Source organism: Poecilia formosa, unplaced genomic scaffold, assembly GCF_000485575.1.
Source record: "Poecilia formosa unplaced genomic scaffold, Poecilia_formosa-5.1.2 Scaffold4, whole genome shotgun sequence".
In the NCBI taxonomy this organism is placed as follows: Eukaryota; Metazoa; Chordata; class Actinopteri; order Cyprinodontiformes; family Poeciliidae; genus Poecilia; species Poecilia formosa.
The window spans coordinates 5,858,497-5,874,922 of record NW_006799943.1 but is presented as its reverse complement, the minus strand read 5'-3'; the positions used below and the strand labels follow the sequence as shown (position 1 = coordinate 5,874,922).

The following is a 16,426-nucleotide window of genomic DNA, read 5'->3' as shown; positions in this document are numbered from 1 at the left end:
ACCCAGTTTTCAAACCCAGACACAGACAGAAGTAAAATCCTAAATCTGAGGCCCAGCTCCTCCTTGATTCAGCTGATGGTGTGTTAAATCGGCGTCTGCTAAGCAGTTCAGCTGGAGGAGTAAAGATGAAATCCTGTGAGCCAGGAGCCTTTTCCACAAACACTGGCAACAGCAGCACGGATGATCCATACTTTCACACTAAATCTTCAGAATCCCAACGAAATCCGCTCTGTCACACTCAGACGGACCACTATGCCATTACAGTAGACTCTCTCTGGAGACACTCTCGTTATTTTCCTAATAAATAACTTATTAATAGGTTTTCAGTTTCTAAATCTTTAACGATATTGCGGTTGGTAGAAAAAAAAAGAAATAAAGATTTTTAATTTATCTGGATGCTTTTCTCTTTGAATAGTTCAGCCCAATTTGTCAACAAAAAAGCACAAAAAAATAAATAAATTGCAGGTTATGCTGATCATCAAAAGTATTTGCAACCCTTAATTTTATTTATTTATCTGACATTTTGTCAAATTACAAGCACAAACTCCTGGATATTTTATGTGACGGAGCAGAAAAATAATGTTCATTTGGAGTTTGCATCAAAAATGCAAGAGGAAAGAAATTACATGGCATCTGAACCTAATTTGAGGTCAATATTTCTACTGATTGTGTCTAAATTCGGGGGGGGGGGAAACAAACTTGTATTTATACTGTAAGAGTTTATAAAGAGATCAAGATAAATAAAAATACTACAATAATAATAATAGTAATACCAATAAAAATATTTTCTGAAAAAGTCTATTGGGAATATTCAACATTTATTTAATTCACTGCATTGAACCAATATGTCAAAGTATTAGCATTCATTTTAACAGATTTTATTGTTCTTGGTGTAGACCAGTTAATGTGTGGATCCTGCAGTTTTACTTTTATTTTGAAACTAATTTGAGGTTTATTTTCAAGTGATGACAAAAATGTTTTTTCAATTGGTCATTGTTTAGTTAATACTTTGACAGCGATCTACAGTTTTAGAAATTGAGACTTTTATTATGAAAATTAACTTTGGGCTTCATTTTGGAAGAGCAAATAATCTACCTAATGAAGTATTTTTTATTTTGAACAGAATGATTGATTTTCCATGCTTGGTTCAGACCTGTTAGAAACACATTCAATGGTTCGCTGTAGTCAGTTTCATTCATCGTTGGTTCAGTAGTTGACTATGAAACAATTATTACCTGTGAATAAATAATCAAAATGCTCTAGAAAGCAGAAGAAAAGCTTTACTTCGGTGGTTGAGTCAATTCTAACTTTGGAAACCGAAATCCGTCCCATTTTTCGTTTGTAGAGCTCCGATTGCTCAAAGGTTGTGTGATTAAAGAAAACTTAGCATGTGAATCTTTAGATCCAGAAACTTCTAACGCTTTTTTTTTTCCTAAAGTATGAAAGTTGAATACCTTTTTTAGATTTTACAACCTACAGTGGGACTACTGGAAAACCACAGAAGCTGGAAAGGTACTGACCACAAACCTTTAAAATGTTATTTGCACCAAGAGAGGGAGGGAATGTGAGTTTGGTTGCAGCTCCTTTCCACCGTTTTCATTGGCAAAACAACACGTTGCCTACCGACCTCTTCACGGGGGTACAAATGACTATGAATGTGAGTCAAAGTGTAAAGGCAGTTGAGTAGTCATGATTGACTGGGTCTTTGTAAACGAAACCACAATCCATATTTGCTGCCAAACAAACTTGAATCCAGAAGGTGCTATGTCAAGGCCAATCCACTGACGTACTGGTGCAGCCATGCTGGCATCACCCCCAAGCTGTTCCCCTCAGAATTGGTTGCATGAAGTTGTCCAAAACATCTTTATGTGCCGAGACACTTAGAGTTCCTTTCAATTGAACTAATGGGGAAAGTCCAAGTACCGAAAACCGGCGCCACACTATAAACACCTATGCATCAGCCTTTACACTTGACACAGAAACATAGTGAGACCAGTGCCACTCTAATGGAAACTGTCAACCCCAGACTGGTTCACTGGGAGGAACACACGGTCCAGAGGTGATGTTGTTTACACTTCGACAACCAACACTTTGCATACTAGTTTATCTAAGATTTGGATGCGGCAGGTTTATCGTGGAAATCTTTACAGTGAAGTTCTCCAATTGTTTCCAATAGCTTAAAATGTGTCATAATACCACCAACGCTTTGCATTGAATGGTTAGAAGTGAGGGAATCTCACCAGCTAACTTGCTACATTACACCGCTGATTTGTTTGGAACACCTGAATTTAATTATTTTAAATCGTTCACTCGGTGTTAGATCTGCTTTAATTACATGTTTCTAGAGATGGAATCATCTCGTGTTCATCCACAGCTCCTGTTCAGCAACGTTTGATGGATTCAGTGTTGATGCTGTGCTGGCTTAAAAGAAAACAGATGCCTCGCACTACTACTACCGCTGCTGCACTGCATTTACTTCCTACCTTCTTTTCAAAGAGAATGCCACCCAAAGAGGATGCAAAGACTCCATTAACTTCATGGAGACCATCACTAAATACAAATATAAAGGTACGGACACAGTTTGTAATCAATCCTTGTGTTTTAGGGTGATTAAGTTACATTTACAGCATTTATGGTGAGACAAGAACCTCAGGTGTTTTTTTGTTTTTTTTCTTCTATTGACATTGTGGTAAAGCATCTACCGCACAGTAAATAAAACATTCACAAACTAGCTAAGCTTAAGGCCAGGAAACAGCACGACGCTTTAATGCGCTGCTGTTAGAAAAATACTTTCTCTTCCTGCTCTCACAATTAGGTGATGGAAAATGGTGAAAGCAAGTGGTAGCAACCACAGCATTAAGAGATTCATAGCCACTGCCATGGCAGCAGCAGCAGCAGCATCCCTCTCAGGGTATCATTACCTTCCTAATAGTTGCTCCAATGATCATGTCGAAAACTCTTTATCAAGCGGAAAACCTAGATGTAATCACCAATAATGACTCCTAAAGTATCGTCAGTTTAATCCCCCCTCGGGAAATCGTTTAGAGATAATGAGAAGAAGAAGAAAAACAACAACGATGCAGTGGAGACTTACGACTTGGCATTTGGTGATCACCTCATTCTTTTCCTTGTTAAGTTGATTGTTCTCCTCCTCAAGTTCATGGATTCTGGACAGGAGCAACTCGCTCTGCTCCTTGGCTTGCTTGAGCTCTTCTCTCTCCCTCATCCCTTCCTCGTCTGAATGAGCATGCAGGAGTGATAATTAAAAAAAAAAAAGAAAGAAACTGACGCAGCACCCAGAGACTCTCACGCGGATTCACACACACCGGACTCGACGGTCCGGCTCGGACTGAAACTCCCTGACTTTGGTTTACATCTGTCTGGAGTTAGAGGGTCTACCCCCCACCACCGTCTCTCTCTCTGTCTCTCTCTTGCTCCCTCCCTCATTCACTTGTGCTCATTTTGCCCTCTAAAATACATCCACATGCATGCATGAGCACAAACACACACAGACTTATGTGTGTGTGACCGCTTATCGTTGCCTCTTAATTGACTGGCCTCCTACCGGCTTTCCATTGCATCAACAAGATAAAAAAATAGTCAAGTTAATTGACTTTAAGGATGAAAAGTCAATTAACAAGTTCGACTTTTTGAATGTTTCCCACAACAGAGACTCAGAGGAGATCCAGGTTTTAGTGCTGCAGTTCCTGGTATTGTTACATTTTATCACAAAATTGCCTGTAAAAAAAAGAAAGAAAAAAAAGTTGTTGTTTTTTTTCAATTAACTTTGTAGATCCAAATTTAAACATAATCAACTGATTCTTTGTTGACATTTGAGAAAACATAGAAGTCAAAAATGGACAAATGAAAGCTGTATTGTGATGTATCTTCACTGCCTGAGGTTCAATTTTATGCTAAACTAAACTATCTGAAAGTCACAGTAGATATTTTTAAGTTAAATATTTTTAATAACTATATAATTTTTTGACAAGGTATTAATGTTCATAAAAATTTCAGTAAAAAATCAGCTACTGGTCTTTGCTTGATTGGTTCAGGATCACATCGGACTAAGTGCTACCAGGTCGCCTAGCAACAATACTGTTTGTGGTAAACACTGCTAAGGAGTGAAGAAAGTAGTCATTTTCAGAGTTGTTGGCATAATTAATAGCAATTATGAAGAAGCGTGCAGATGGTAGTGCCTATCTAGAAGGAATTTGTATTTTAAACAATACTTCTTTAGCTCATTCAGGCTGCGAGAGAGTGAGAGAGAGCAAGACATTCAGCTGATAACAGGAAGGTTGAACAGTAGGTTCCTTTTTAGCTGAGGACTTTGTTTGCAAATCTTTGTTTGTGGCTAGAAAGCCATCATACAAGACAACGTTTGTCTTTGATTAAATAAACTTGAATTAAATGGAACTGTCATCAGGATTGGCATTCGCGAGGCTATTCACAAAAAAGCTAATGTTTTGGTAATGCTAATTGTGCAAATTCCCAATGAAAACATAAAGCTAGCTTAAAATATCCTCCCTTATAATTCTGTCTTTGTTTTGCAATAAAAACACTTTTACAACCACTGGTTTTTCACTCACACAGTGTGACGTCGCTTCTGATCACAATATAAACTATTAGGCTGACAAATGCAGGACAGCGACAAGCAAATGTGTCAAATACTTTTCCAATATTTTTACATTATTGATGTTAGGGGCAACAAACAAAAAATGATCTCAGTCTGCCTATCAAAGCTTTACAAAAATCTGGGATAGGAAATGTGCCGTAAATATCAATGGATACACTTGAATTTAAGGGAGCCGATTTTCATTTGGCTCATTTAGGTTGCCAGTCCATCTCAGGGCAACACAGAAACACAGAGGACAAACAACCACACAGACACACTCGTACCTAATGGAAATTTAGAGAGACCAGTAAACCTAACAGTCTGTGGGGGGGGAGCCAGAGTACCTGGAGAGAAACCACGCCTGCACAGGGAGAACATGCAAACTCCAAGCAGAAAGACCCCAAGCTGAGACTCGAACCCAGGACCTTCTTGCTGTAAGGTAACTGATTCAGCCTGCTGTTAAATAGTGGTAAGAAATATTTTAGAACATGTTTAAGAAGTCATTTATTAAACAAATTCTAGCAAAAAATTTGTTTTTTTAATATAAATTCTACAAAATAAAAAAAAAATTAATGGTCTACTGAACTGCAGCATTTTTTCTGCTAAAATATCAGGGATCTTCCCTCAGAGATGGACATCTACTGTAGATAGTTGTCTTCTTTCCAGATATAACATCACTGGTTAAAATGTATGTTCCAGTTCGTATAACCCAATTCTTACTCTCTTTTAGTTCCTTTAAAACTCAATCTGTCTGCTCACAGCTGTATAACTCATCCTCCTGCAGCCAGCCTCGGCGCACATGCAAGCTCCAGAAGGCATTCTTTCACCCAGACCTGATCACCAACATGGTACAGGGGCCGAGGCGGGTCAAAGGTCGAGCTCAGCCAGATGATAACGTGCTGCTGCTGGGTGTGCTGGGATTTGTGTCAGCGGAGAACAAATGTGGATTCTTTTTTCCTTATCAGCTTTACTCCAACACAAAACATCAGGGAGTCACAGATGTGCTAATGCTGCAGGTTCATGATGTTCCACTCTACATCTGATGGCAAGTTTTCCCTTAGGTTCTTCACCAGAAGAAGAGACCAAGAATAATAAGATCACAGAAAACATTTGTAGGTAAATAATTGTTACAATTCCAGACTGAATATAGCCTAGGCACAGTTAGCTGAGAACGTTTGATTTAGGAACAGAAGCGATGAATGAAACATTCCTTTTAGAGTTAAACATGATGTGACTGAACTGGAACAAATGGGTCAGTTTCATTTGAAATTATTCCATTAAGTAGCCTTTGTGAAAAACCCACCATTAAAACTCCATTTATCTTAAAAAGTGAGAATTTACAAGTTAAAATCATCTGGAACTTTCTCTGAACTTGGACTTCTACAACCCTAACCTAAATATTCAATATCTCTGCCACATTTATAAAGCTAGAATTTATGGCACACTTTTGACAGTTTGTATTTCAATAAACCATTTGGTATTGTATTACTGGACCATTTTTGTTACTACGGTAACATTTTGTATTGACTTGTTTTGTTATGGTGAATGCATCTAAGATGTGCATTATATCGTTCCAATGATTTCAAATGTCCAAAGCAAATAGCATGAATCATAAGGTTGCATTTGGGGGTTGTCGGTGCCTCATAGTGGTAACTGAAGGGTATAACGGTTTAACAGCAAATTTATACAAGCAGCAGAACGTCATTTCTTTCATAAGGAAGCGTATTGTTAGCGGGCGTTCTGATTGTAGCAAATAATGTAATTGAAAGTAACACAGCTAACTTCACCGTGACTACCTGTCCATCTTGTTTGCAAAACATACAAGCTAAAGTTAGCATTGCAGCAAGGACAGCCGATACAGAAAGATAGAAAATAAGCAATTTAAACTCTTTTAGACTGCTACACCTCAAACCGCTTCTGGTCTTGATGCAGTTAAGATGCAGTTTGATGCATAACTAACACACATTTAGCGTCAATGTGGAAGCACGTTACTGCCATCTGGTGGTAAGAGTGTAAACAACATCTGAATGTAATTTTTTTTGCTTTAACTTGGATTTAAAATTCATTGATTATGCACCAGGATGGATTACAGAAACTTATGTCGCAATTAAATTTCAAGACCCTATTTAGTAATTAAATGCATTGTTTTGATCACTGTTGAATAAATATAAATTATGTTGGTGATTTGAGGTATGTCTGAATTTAAATCTAAATGTGTGCAGATTTTATGTGCTAAAGGTAAAAGAACAATTGCTACTTAATTACTTTTATTTTTGTACATGTATAAATGTATATAAATTCAGACAGGAATGCACTATAATTCCAAAAAGCCATTGTGAAATTGAATCTATGTATTACTTTTTTCCACGTGGCAACCATTTGGCCAAATACGTATTATATGAGTGCATATGGTAATTGTTTATGTCTGTGATACTGCTTTTACATTGTTCACTAACAATAGCCAAAATTAAAGTTCACCAAGCAATGTATGTATTCAGAGAAATCAAAAACACACTATTAACAAATGTAAAAGTACATCATCTTATAATCCCGAGCCTTAAAATTGGTTTTCTGTTTGTAAATGTGTCTTCCTGTGTGCTTTGCTGTCATCTGTAAGCAGGTTATCCTTCCAGCTGATATTGATCAAGCCGGATTTAAAGTTCTCCATCTTTTTGGCATTACGGACAGAGCTCAACATACCTCACCAAAGCATCGCTCTTGCTTCATAGCAACATTTTTTTGGTTTCTTTGTAGCAGCAGATAACCCAGATCCAAGCCCATTTTCACAAAAAGACTCTCAGCAAACCCTGTCCCTTGCAGACAAACTGCTATTTACATTTCGAGGTTGAAGTGCCAACAAGCGTCTACAAGTAGTTTTGGAGCGGCACTCAAAGCAAAGAATGGGTTCCGTCTAATTTTCAAAGGGACACATGAAGACGAGGCAGAGAGTAGGAAAACCTGTCGCTGCTTGAGTTTGGAGTGCTGGAAAAGAGCTGTCATTAGCTCTGCTTTCTGAGACCTGACAGCCAATTTATCTCTCAAACCGCGGAGCTCAGTGAGCGAAGCAGACAGGGAGACACAGTATCATCTTTCTCAAGTGTGCTTCAGTAATTGCCGTGTTGTCTAAATAAGATTAAGTCCGCAGGTGTCACAAGGATTAGCCACCTGACACACTTGAACTTCCTTTGCCTGTAGACGGTTTGAACGTACAACGGACTTAGTTGCCTGGGGGGGAAGGGGCTACGAGACTACATTCGACATCAATCTCACGACTGATGCCAAGGGAAAGGGAAAGGACACCAAAAGAAGATAAATGTAACACATCAATGGCTTCACCTTTAGCCCATTCAGAGGGGCTCTGCGTTGTAAGCCATCTCGCGTTGTAAGCCATGACCATATTAAGTGTTCTTTGTCAAAGTCTAATCCATATTTGCTCAATGAGCGGATGTCACCCATGAGCGAAGTTTTTCCTGTTTTGACTTGAAGCTCGGCTGAGTTTCAGCCTTTTTCAGTCCAGTACAACAGATGTAAAAAGTGTCAAATTGATTAACGGATGTGTAAAATCTGTTTGTCATAAACATTTATTAATCATGATGTCTTAAAAATGTCTGCGCGGATGTTTGCAGTGTCCAACACAAGCATAAAGTCATTGTAAGTCAAACCCCAAGACAAATCTCAAGTCTCCAAAGAATGAAATAAGTATTGTAGTTGGCCTGAAGCATTACATTGTTGTAGGATAAGAATTAAAAATCTTATTTTTAGCTTTAATTCCTTATTGGGATTAGGGAACTTCTTTCCAACAACACTTTTTCAAGCATTTAGCACTACAGCATACACATTATGACGATGTATGGCATAATTTATACTCATAAAAAAAATTTCCCTCCAGCTTCTTCAACATTAAATGACAAAACCTGTTTGTTCTCTTACATTTGAAGCTTCATCTAAACCCTCAGCTCAAGAAAAACAGCATACAGTTGTTATTATAACAGTTGTATAAAATCAAGTTAGAGGTTTTGAATTTGAAAAGCATTTTCAGCACCATTCACACCACCTTAAATACCTTGTATTGAATCTGACAGTATCTTAGAAAACCTTCATGCTCTTCAGGCGTTATAAGAATCGCTCAAGAGTGAAAATATTGATGTATTTTTGGAGTTAGTTGGAATTTGCCGTCGTTATACGTTTCGCACGAAATACGTGACGCAGGTGATAAAAAAGGAAGCTACAGCAACACTTCCATGTCTATGAACACCAAAGAGTCTGTCCCGACAGCTGCTCTCACTTGTCCTTTCTATCACTGCTCGGGTTTAAATGTTAACATGTGAGGCGGCAGACCCTGCAGCTCTCCCAGCCGGACTTAATTACACCTGGCTGCTGGTGCTGGTTGTCGCTTATAAGCCGCATATAGAGCACATTCTCCCTGCTTCGCGTCACTCGCTGCATTGCTTTCTGTTGTAAGGAGAAAAGCGTTTGTTTTGGTAAAAGGCTCCAGCACGTAGACGGTTCCCGGATGAACGGAGCGCCGGTGGTTCTAAAAGCTGGCCTCTGGCTGAACTCTGGATCCGGGTCACGGAGCCACGCACAGGCAGCCTTTGATCACCCCGGCACCTCGCAGTTCACTTAACCCTCACGGTCAACTGACTCCAGGTCAGGTACGTTATTACCAGCTTCTAAATCATATCTGTGACGGGACTGTTGCCGGTAATTATACCGAGCAGATAGCTATTGACATTAGAGAGCACAGAGAGCCTCTCTCTCCCTCTCTCTCTCTTTTTTTTCTTTCTTTCTTGTCAATTATTATTGGCCTGTTTAGGCTGAAATAACTGAGAAAGCTGACCTGCAGCTCAGGCAAATGAAAGACGGCATTTACTACAGCTTCCATAAGAAAACGATCTAAAGATCAACAGGATTCTGCTAAGGAGAAGTGGAATTTAAAAAAAAAAACACCTGAGTTGAGTTTTCTATCAGACCCTGATGACCCACATGAAGGACTTTTAAAGCCTTTCTTCTTGAATCCAGCTGTAAGTGTGATACTGAGAAATTACATAGAGAGATAACATGGACGCAGGACTTGGCCAGATGCTAGGAAGAGTACTTCAGGCTTCAAATGATGGGGTGATTAAAATCTGTGGAAAACAAACTTTCCATTAGGAGACAGTATTATATAAAATAAAATCCTGTAATCTCCCGCCTAGTTGGACGTACCACCGCTTCTGAGATGCAGCCCTTCCTGGAACTTTAGTTTCCCAAACTTCCAACTTTCTGCCTCATGGAGAAGCCCAACTCAGCTAGCTCCTGCAGACTAGCCAGCAGCAATTAGCAAACAGCTGGTGGAACTGTGCATCAGCTGAGCTCATTATGCAAGCTACTTCTAGTGAAATGCTGGTAAAAATACTGTTGTGATGACTTCCTGAAGGCGGAATTTCAGAAAGAGAGGGAGTTTGTAAAGAGACAGAGACCTGATTTCAAGGTGTTAAATTACAAAGTGAATTTTTGTTTATGTCATATTTGACATATATAGCATTTTTATATCAACTGAGGTCAACATAGTTACTTGATTCTGATATAAATTGCCACTGTGTGCCTGGAAAACAAAATACTGCCCCTTTAAGAAGACATTACCAACATGTGATCAAAATCGTGACTTTCGATGTAGAGTACAACACAAACCACGCAGCAAGATTTAGTCAGCCAAAAAGCTGATTTCCAGGTAACAGCGTGTTTTCACATGCTAGACAACTTTTAGCAGCTTTTGTAAAATAGAAAATAAATCCAGGCCCTGAGATGATCTGGGTCTCCCTTGTAGACTGTTTACCCTTACAACTTAATTTTAGAGAAGCAGACAGGAGACGCCAGAGTGTGTCAATGGATGAAGCTATGAAGATTCACAGCAACACATTGTCAGAGCAGGTTTTCTAAACCCGTTAGCATCATATTACAGCTGTTCTGCAGAAACTCTAGTTCAGGTAAAACATCTGTGGTTGGCAAAATGAAAAGGAGAAACGAGAACATTCTGAATATCCTCCCGTCCATGACAGGGCAACACAGAGACACTCAGGATAAACCACCATGTACACACACACACACAAGGGCAATTTAGAGAGACCAATGAACCAGACAGTCATGTTTATGGACGATGGAAGGAAACTGGAGTACCCAGGGAGAACCAGTAGGTCGCTGCAGATGGAAAGTAGGAAGAGCAAGGATGGTGTGGTGAAGGGTAGAATCGAAAAGAGGAAGCTGTGGAAACAGATGCAGCTGAATGTCCTAAAATCGGCAACTTTTTCCACAAAAACAAATTCATGGTCAGTAATGTCCATGAAGATGATGAAACAGGTAAGGCAAGACTCGTTGAATCAAGTCAATGGATTGTGCGGCATTGCAGCATACAACATAATGTTCCTTAATTTAAACATTTCTATGACCATGTGAGGCATGAGAAGATAGGGCTGAAAATAAAAACTCTTAAGACCAAAAGTGGTTTGAGTGAAATTTGCAGCAACAGTACAAGCTTAACTTGGATAGAAAACATGTTGGGATCATCAATTACGTGCAATATGCGTGTCCATCAGCAAAACGCACAAAAATGTTAGCATTGAGAAACCGACAATCTGTTTCAAGGTCTGAGGGATTTCTCATCTAAACCTCAAATCTGGTTTGTAGTTAATCCAATATGCAGAGGAAGTGCCTTCAGGGTCCCTCATGCTTATCTATGTTTGCATTCCTTAGCGGTTTGTGTGTAGCACATGTGTGTGAGTGTGTGTGTGTGTGTGTGTGTGTGTGTGTGTGAAAAAGAGAAACAACAGAGAAGAAGATACATTAGAAATGGCTTAAAATGGATTTACAATGAGGGATTTACTATAATCTAGAAAAATAAACCCTTAAGAATCATCCTCACTCACTCTCTATCGCCCCCTGCTAATGAGAGAAACCCCGTCCTGTGAAGGCGTGGGGCATCCTGAGAGGAGGAGCCGCTCGTCAGGCAGGCTTAGAGTTCAGTGAAAACAAACTCTGACAGAGGTGAAAATTAAACACTGAGCCGAAAAAAAAAGAGAGAGATGATGAATAGATCGAGAAGATTACAGGAAGACAAAAGCCAAAAGGAGCACGCCGTCAGAGGACTAATAGCAGGTTCCTTACATGTGCCAGGGGTCTGCCGTGTAGGCTGACGGTGGGTCTGTACTGGTGGAAGTCGGTCTGGATCACACACACTCTCTTTTCCATCCTCACGGCTCGCAGCCTCCCATGCTGTCTTCGCCCGAGCGCAGTCCGGGGAGGGAGTGAAGCACATGTGTGCTCCCTGGAGGCTGCTCCAAGTCAGTGGGAGTGTGTGTGTGTGTGTGAGGGGGGTGCGCCGTGCCTGCTACCTGACCCTTAGAGGGAGGGTGTGTGGAAGGAATGGAGAGATGGAGGTAGGTGTCAACCCCCCCCACACACAACTCCCTCCGTACACACACACCTAAACTTGCAAACACACACACACACACACGCACACACACACAGACACACAGACACACACAGGTACATCTCTTCCCATCTCCCTGCCTGAAGCCAAACCACCTTGTGACAGCAGGGAAACACATGGAGACAGATTGTCAGCCTCCACCGCAACAATGTGTTTCTTCTTCTCCCCTGAGAAAACTGAAACATAAAGTTGGTGTCTTTGTTATCTTTTTCTGAGCAGCGCATTCTTCTACAGACACCGCTGGGCCGTCCCAGTGCTTTTCCCTGAGAGTTGCTGGGAAAAACAGAATTTTACGCCTGATAGTTTGGTAGACTCGGCTCAATCGGGGAGCAAATGTGCAACATTTGTTACATTTTCACCGTGCAGGTTTTTCACGCTGCACGGTGTGAAAAACCTGTTCCCCTCCTTGTCTGTGGGGGCGCTGCACCACGAACCACTGCAGGAAGTGACAGGTAAACCTCTGAAGAAGACACTGAGCGCAACTTCCTTCTCCACGAAATGTAAACAAAAATTCAGATTTCAACATTTGTAGGATTTTTCTTTTGTCTTTGGTGAAACACTACGAGCTATTTCTACCGCGAGCGCTAGACTTGCACGTTTGTTGTGTTTAGGCCTGTCACGATAACAAATTTTGCAGGACGATAAATTGTTCCAGAAGTTATTATGATAAACGATAATATCGTTTTGACACAGTTTTTAAATAATATAACGGTAATGGCAAAAATAATAATGCAAGAACACATTCTAAAAGATCCGTAAACTTTACATTTTAATGAACATTTAAAACTGGAACTGGAAGACAATTTAAACATCCAAAATAAATAAACATAATAACTAATAAAATGAATTATGATGTCTTTGTAAACAAAATTGTCCTTCAAAAAATAGCTAGTTGAGACCAAAGCACCAAACTGAAGACTTTTATAATAAACATAAATATGATAAATCATGCCAATGGAAATTACTGAGTTTGTTTTAATTTATTGTGCAGTCAATTGATTTATTGATTATTGTGACAGGCCTAGTTGTGGTTGTATTCACCAAGAACGTCCAGTGCTGTAGTCCACGTCCTGCTTTTGGAGCGGTCTCTGGTCTGCTTGGCTGAAATGTTGTTCGTTTTACACCAGATTACATTTCATAGGATGCACATCTTCTGAAAAGCTCAACTTTTGTTTTGTCACTCCACAGAATAGATTCTCAAAAGTCTTCAATCATCGAGATGCTTTTCTGAAAATGAGAATGGCCTGTTGTATCCCTTTTGATGAAGCTGTGCTTTTTTTTTCCTCGGCCCTCTTCCACGAATGCCAACTTTGCCAAGTCTCTTTATTATTTTTGAATCATGAACACTGGAGAGAGACAACAACGGGGGACTGGAGCCTGGGGTCTTTCTGCAAGGAGTTTGGCTTCCTCCCATCATTTATTTGTAGATTAAATATTCGCTATTGTCCCAAAAGCCTGTGGCTTTGTAACCATTTCAAAGCTTTGTTTTGTCTGTTCTGCAGTTCCTTCTGATCCAAACACGATGTTGCCTTTTTTTTTTGAATGAAGACGGTTTCTACTTAAGGGATTTCTCAAACCAACAAGTGTGAGGGGCGATCAGATCAGATCGTCTCGTTTGATGAACTTTTTAAACCTCTTCGAAGAGAGAAAGTGTACACGATCAAAAAGTATGAAAAATCTATTTGCAAGTCTGTGTTTTCGTCGAACTCTCTGAGCAGCTGTTATTCACGGGGGATTAGCAGGTCTTACGAAGGTTACATCAAATAATGAGGGTATAATCCCTCCCATTGGACCTAATTTCTCTGCTTGTCTCGCTTGATGTGCCAATACATCTGTCACTCATCTATTCGCTAAAGATCTGTGGCATCCCCTGGCTGCAGGGAGGATTGGAGAGAAAAAAAAACCTTCACAGTGATGTGTTTGCCTTGGAAAAGATGGGAGGGGAAAAAAACGACAGGAGGGGGTTATTGATCTTGTTTCGTCTTGAGGACGCTGAAGGTTTTAATGAGGCAGACAGTGGAAACTTTTTACAGGCTTATTTTCTGACGGGATCAGATCGTAGAGGCTGATGCTGCCCAGAGCGCCAAGTTGTGCGCGAGTTAGGTTGTGCAGGGTTTCCTGCACAAGGGAAATGTGCTGCACATCAGTCAGTTTGAGTCAAATATCTTCATATTCTTCATATTGCACCGTTCCTAGGAAAGGTCATAATTTGTCACCTAATTTTTTGTTAGTTCTGTTTGAACTTAGTGCAACATTTAGAGAGCTGGTTGGACTCTCTGGTATAGCACTTAATTGGTTTGAATTTGACCAAAAAAAGCTTTTTTTTTGGATCAATAGGTAAACATTTAAAATTTCAAATGCCGTAAAACAGCTGGAACCTTTGGAATATTATTATTTGGAAAAGGTACAATTCCTACAGCCTCCTATCTTAGGATAACACCAGTTTCCCAACAACTGATGACCTGAAGGAGGGGGAAAAAATCCACTCATCGTATCATTCTGAGATTTCTTCCTCACAGGTCGTTTGTTTTTATGAGAGCATTCCAGATTTAACAGGAATGGATATGTCTTTGTGGGTTGTATGTTTTGCAGTCCAGTCTTTCAGAGAATGAAAGAGCCCAGAGAGAACAACTATCAATTGAAATCAACATACTGTAAATTTGGACCGTTAGTGGACGTAATCTGAAACCAACTGGATGAAATTGAGAAGCAAACTGCTCCTGCTGAGGGATAGAGGTAAATAATCATTAAACTAACAATTCTGGCTCATAAAAGGATGTCAAAAAAATATTTTTCCATGAGGCATCAAGATAATGAATGGCTTTTATTTGTTAATAGTAGTCATCCATCTTGTTTCTGCCAGTGTATAATTAACACTGTGATTTGTTGTGTATCAACCCACTGCTGTAAGAGGACTCTGCCGTCTGGCTGCATTCCTCGCCGACCGGGGATCAGCTCTACGGTTCTGGAATCTAAACAGGAGATAAAGAATCGAAAAAAAGGGGCATTTCAGTCAGGAAGCAGTTCTCCTGCTGTCTTGCTCCAGCTTGTCCGATGAAGGTTGTCTGCCTGAGCGTGACGCATGTTTATGGAATTTGATTAATTAAAGGTTTGAGCTGGCAGCTCAATCTTGACAATTATAAGAACAGCTAAAAAAAAGAAGTGGGCTTTGCAGGGTCGGCCCAAGGCATAAGCGAACTAAGCCGGTTGCTTTGGGTTCCGGGGCCACTAAGAGGACTCCTAAATGGAAGTGATGCTTTTTTCCTTAAGTAATCATTTCTATGTGATCATTTTAACAAAAACACACAATTTCATTATAAAATTGTGATTTTTTTAAAACAATGATCATGTAGAAATAATTTTTTAAAGGGATAAAATAAAAAAAACTAATTGTTCTTGGGTGCCCCCTGGTGTTGGCCCTATAAACTTATTGCAACTTCAAGTTGCAATAAGTTTATAGCAGGTGTGCGAAGGATCAAATCGTCTGAGTGTTGAGTGCAACAATCCACATTATTAGCAGAAATAGAGGCCCCCCCAAAGCCAAATTTCGCTCAGGGGCCCCATGAAGGCTTGGGCCGGCCCTGGGGCTTTGTTACAGTGACATTTTCTGTCTATTGGGTCCTATAAAAATAAGGTTGTCATCTACCAAAATGAACAAATTCGTTTTTGTAATATTAATTTCTGCCTGGTCACGCAGGTGCTGTAAAATTAGCTTAGCACAAAGACACGACACAAGTGGAGTACCACAAGGGTGGATTCTTGGACCTAAACTTTTTTTGCTGTACATATCGTAAATGATAATGTGTCTAAGTTCTAAACATTGAAACTTTGATCCCAGGACCTTTTGGATGTTTGGCAAAAAGTACTAATTTCTGCCTCTGAATACAAAACCTGAAAACTTTGGGATCATGTGAAACTGTAAAGTCTTCAATTAAGTCTTGGGATGAGGACCTGCTAAAACAAAAGCAAAAAAATAAAAAATAAAAAAATTCCATATTTCTCAGGGTGGAATAAAAATATATATTTTACTGTCTGAACTCGCTCTGCAGGATGTTGAAATGGCTCAACACGCTTCAAAACGGTAATGGTTGATCCCAGCAACATCAAATTACAAATCCTTTTTGCTGAAACTATAATGACGAGGTTCCAGCTGCCACAAAACAGGAAGGAACCCCGCGGTACGCTTCCTAGCAGGGTTTTCACCCAGCGCTTAAACAACCTGTTGTCACACTAGTCCTAAATCTCCTGCATAACTGAGATGTAGCAAAGATATTTAAAAGACGAAAATACAAAAGCACTTTTACTTATAATTTAACCATTTAAACACACACTTCAAGGTACTT

General features: G+C 39.8%; 1 protein-coding gene across 2 annotated transcripts in view; it reads right to left on the bottom strand.

Moving 5' to 3' along the window:
• The window catches only part of LOC103144473 (putative uncharacterized protein MYH16), a 48,149-nt gene extending 36,210 nt beyond the window's left edge, over positions 1-11,939 (bottom strand). The window contains exon 1 of one of the 2 annotated variants that reach the window (XM_007561491.2): positions 11,759-11,939. In XM_007561491.2, coding sequence (XP_007561553.1) covers positions 11,759-11,842 — 84 coding nt within the window. In that variant the 5' untranslated portion in view covers positions 11,843-11,939. Of the gene's footprint in view, positions 1-3,094; positions 3,330-11,758 lie in introns of those variants that run through there. The other variant, XM_007561483.2, reaches the window with a different exon arrangement.
• Positions 11,940-16,426: the final 4,487 nt, after the last annotated feature.